This window comes from Postia placenta (genome assembly GCF_002117355.1).
Source record: "Postia placenta MAD-698-R-SB12 unplaced genomic scaffold POSPLAscaffold_24, whole genome shotgun sequence".
NCBI classification, from domain to species: Eukaryota; Fungi; Basidiomycota; class Agaricomycetes; order Polyporales; family Adustoporiaceae; genus Rhodonia; species Rhodonia placenta.
The window spans coordinates 416,735-420,977 of NW_020169855.1; the positions used below are offsets into that span (position 1 = coordinate 416,735).

At 54.9% G+C, this 4,243-nt stretch overlaps 2 protein-coding genes across 2 annotated transcripts; one reads left to right on the forward strand and one right to left on the reverse strand.

Moving 5' to 3' along the window:
- Window positions 1–6: 6 nt before the first annotated feature.
- Window positions 7–1,584, reverse strand: POSPLADRAFT_1062832 (hypothetical protein; the record flags this gene model as incomplete). Its single annotated transcript, XM_024481566.1, has 2 exons — window positions 7–702; window positions 1,576–1,584. Coding segments are annotated over 2 exons (705 nt in total), but the record flags the coding sequence as incomplete, so codon positions are not given.
- A 251-nt stretch (window positions 1,585–1,835) lies between these two features.
- POSPLADRAFT_1160356 (hypothetical protein) lies at window positions 1,836–3,742 on the forward strand (the record flags this gene model as incomplete). Its single annotated transcript, XM_024487534.1, has 3 exons — window positions 1,836–2,314; window positions 2,632–3,360; window positions 3,424–3,742. 3 exons carry the CDS (start codon window positions 1,836–1,838, stop codon window positions 3,740–3,742), a joined length of 1,527 nt encoding a protein of 508 aa, XP_024333137.1.
- Window positions 3,743–4,243: the final 501 nt, after the last annotated feature.

Sequence of the window (4,243 nt, forward strand, 5' to 3'; positions counted from 1 at the left end):
TTGCACCTTGAGCTCGATGGTCGTCAACGACGTGTTGATCAACCAATAGATGCGGAGTTGCAACAGGAACCTGTCGCATTCGATGACGGTCTTGCCATCGTATCGGAACGGGAGAAGAAGCTTCAAAGTCTCCTTATCGGGGGCGGTTGCGGGGGAGGACATTATCGGCATCGGGGGGGACGGAGGACGCTGCGGGGGCGGAGGCGGCTGTGGTGGCCCTCCGCTGGTTGAACTTCGAGAGGAGTGAGTGCTCAAGCGGCCTCTCGGCGGAGTCAGCGGTGAAGGCGCCGGAGGAAGTTCGGTGGGGGGGTTATGTACGTCAGGGACTGCTGACGCGGGGGCGAGCACTGTCGGCGAGGCGGACTGAGCAGGATCCGCGGACTCGGACTCCGAGACTCCTTCTTCACCTGCACCCTCCTCAGGCTCAGGCTCTGGTGCAGGGTCTGGAGGGAGATCTCCTCGTACTTGACCAGCGACAGTTTGAGGGAGGCGGAAGCTGGGGGAGACAGGGCGAGAATGCCGCGAGGCGGATCGAGATGCGAGGGTGCTGCGGGGACCAAGCGGATGTTGGGCCCTTCTGATCGCCTTGTAGCGCGGGTAGTCTTCTGCGATCGATCGGGGTGTCCGGTTGGGGCACGGCTGCTGTTCGCAACGGTAGAGGGCAGGCTCAGGGCCGTCTGGGAGGTAGACGTCGATGAGGTCCTGAGAGTTGAATGCGTGAACTTGACCTTGGCAGGCAGCCACGTTGGATGGGGGGAGGACAGGGAGGTGCGCGTACTAAAAATGGCCGTGCTATACTAGCTTACGCTACGGCGCCCGAGAAGACCGTGAGGTTCGCAGTTCACGTGGGGCCCAGTACTGCTTTTGGCTAGTATGCAGCAGGAACCTAGACCACGTGTCCGTGAGGACAAACACCGCCCACTGAAGTGCAGGTGCTGAAGAGTTCGTTCCTCGAGGGGTGGCGATGTATAGTAGGGCTATCTACGTATCGTATGTACCGTAGAGTATCGTAGGGGTGCGCACCACCCGACCTGTGGGAAAGGAAAGTGAATGTAGGGAGTCCCAAGAGGACGCCGGCAGCTTGGGGAGTTTTGACCTAATGTCGCGACTTGAGGTCAAGCGACTGGAGAAAACCTGAAAGCTGGGGGTGTCCGACTGATTCTCACCGAAGCGATGGTGAGCAATGCTCAAACCTAAGGCTGGGGACAAGAAAATGTATTAGTTAGTATAAGTAAGTAAGCAGATACATGAGAGCTTACTGACCTAGGGACAAGAGGTCGAAACTGAGGTCCCTAGGGCAGCAGAGGCCGGCTTATATACAGGGGAAGATAAGGGCAGGCTGTGCGCACTGGTCCGTGCGCAGCTGGTCCGTGCACAGCATGCTGACGTGGCCCCGGGGGCCGGTGAGTCAGAGAGGCTGTGTCAGCGGAGCCCGAGCTGTGCTGTGCACTGCCGCCCCATCTAATCTAATCGTACAGTAGATATGATGTGTCCGTATCAGGCATGTAGTACAGAGGTCGCGGGTTCGAGCCCGCGAAAAGGAAAAATTAAAAAACGGCTAGACGCCGTGTCAACTCGTGACATAGTTGTACCATTAGTTGGTCAAACCCTAAGTTCGACCTGGTTATTCATTCAAGTCTCTGCTCCTCCTTGCTTGGAGTAGTGGTCATTCTCGACTTCCTCGCTCGATCTTCAGGACAATGTACTATCCATAAGTCCTCGCTCGTCGTCTACAAGTCAGGCATCGATATAGGAGTATAGACCGTTGTATCAAAAGGTCGAACTTTTTAAGCTATGTTCCTAGTTTCACCTAGTCAAACAACTCATCCACCATCATGTCGACCAACGCAGTAAACCCGGTTCCCTTGGGACTACCAGCACTCGCAGGATCTCCCCTTCTCCAGTACGACCGAGCAGGCCGTTGCTTCGTCACCACCACAAGAAGGACTCCCATCTATCCTCGAGGCGGCTCCTGGGTTCGCGCAGAAGGTTCCAACCCGCAGATCGTCGCCCACCAACAGCTTGTCAGCTATTACCAGAGACACCCTCCCACTCACCCAGAAGACATATTTGCCATCCTACGAATCAACATTGAACCAGCACAAACAACAAAGAACCTACAGTCACCTGTTAACAAACAACCGTTCAAACTCCCAGACATTCAGTATGTTCCCATCGAGGCTCCAGACACCGAACCACCACCTGTGTCACGACTTGACACGGCGTCTAGCCACTTTTTTAATTTTTTCCTTTTCGTGGGCTCGAACCCGCGACCTCTGTACTACATGCCTGATACGGACACATCATATCTACTGTACGATTAGATTAGATGGGGCGGCAGTGCGCGGCACAGCTCGGGCTCCGCTGACACAGCCGCTCTGACTCACCGGCCCCCGGGGCCGCGTCAGCATGCTGTGCACAGACCAGCTGTGCATGGACCAGTGCGCACAGCCTCCCCTAAACATCCCCTGTATATAAGCCAGCCTCTGCTGCCCTAGGGACCTCAGTTTCGACCTCTTGTCCCTAGGTCAGTAAGCATCCCTTTGTATTCCCTTCTTACTTAACTAATATATTCACTTGTCCCTAGCCTTAGGTTTGAGCATCGCTCACCATCGCTTCGGTGAGAATCAGTCGGACGCCCCCAGCTATAGGTTTTCCTCAGTTGCTTGACCTCAAGTCGCAACAACCTGCTTCATCCGCACCAACCAACGCACTGGTCGAACCCCCGATGACGACGTTCACTCAAGCAGACATCGATCAGCGCATCGCGGCTGCTTTCGATACATACCGACTTCAACAATCAACCGCCAATCGACCCCTCCACCTCGACATCCCTGCTCCGGAACCCTTCAGCAGAAAGGCAGAGGATCTTAGATGCTTCCTTCAATGCGTCCTTTCCTACTTTGTCACCACCAACAACACCAGACTTAGCGATGAAGCAAAGATCGCCTTCACTGTAGCGTTGATGAGGAAGGACCTAGGGAAGACATGGGCAGACGCATATTATGAGAAGTCGGCAGGGGGAGTCCAGGTCTATCCCGATTGGGCAGCTTTTGCCACCGCCCTTGAGGAAGCGTTTTCTGAGCACGGAATGTGTATCAAGGCGCACCAAATCCTGATGAAGCTGCCCGAACGACAGAAGAATAAGAAGACGGCGCTCTCCCTTGGAAACTATGTCACCCGCTTTGAGCAGCTAGCGTCAAAAGCCCAGCTCAAGGACGCCGAAGTCAATGGCGTCAACTGCACCGAAAACAACTACCACACTCTCCACGCCAACCTCATCAAGGGACTTCCAAAGGAGCTCTACATCTCTCTCACAACTAGGGTCGCTAGAGACCGACCCAACACCATGAAAGCCTGGTACGACAAAGTCTGAAACACCAACGCCGCTGAACAAGGGGCCCTCACTGTTACAGACACCAGGGACTACGGCGAGCCAATGGATATCGATGCCACTACAGTCGCGGCAACCTTTGCCTCCACATTGGGAGGAAGGAAGTGGAAACTAGGAGCCATTCTCAATGAGGCCGACCGGAAGCTTCACAGGGACGGAAACCTGTGCTTCTACTGCCACATCAAGGGCCACAGCGCCAAGGATTGCCACAAGAAAGCGGCCGCACGACAAGGGGGTGGGAGGCCGAACCAGGGAGGATCTGGGAAGGATGACTTCTGTGCCAGAATCAAGGCACTCTCCGCTGATACGACCTACGAAACCCTAACCCCTAACCTGGGTGCGACCTAAAGGGACTAGAGAGACGGATTATAGTCTAGTGAGAGGGGAGTTAGCAGCAAGGTGTCCCGCGTTTCGAGTGAACACGAGAAACGTCCTTGGAAAAGGCTACGAACACTAGGGAAGGTACGAGGTGGCTCCGACACGTCGTCGAAGCTACTCGGAGGCTGTGGAAAGTTAGCGATGATCGAAGCTCGGCAGAGCTCTTCGATGTATCGTAGAGAGAAGGGACACGATTCGATAGGGGGGACTTAACTAGGACGCGGTTCGTAGTTTCTTCGACGATAGTCGAAGTCGAAGGGTTCGTCGAGACGGTATCGACGAGTAAACGCAGTGGACGAGGTTTCGAAGTTACGCAGCGAGGGACGAAGTGACGCAGTTGAAAGCTTAGACGCGGGGCGAACTCGACTTATGAGCTCTGAACTCGAGGGGGGAACCGGATTTTGTATTTTTAGAGAGAAGTACGACAGATTTTATACTACACAGGACGCTACGACTATCGAAAGTGGCACA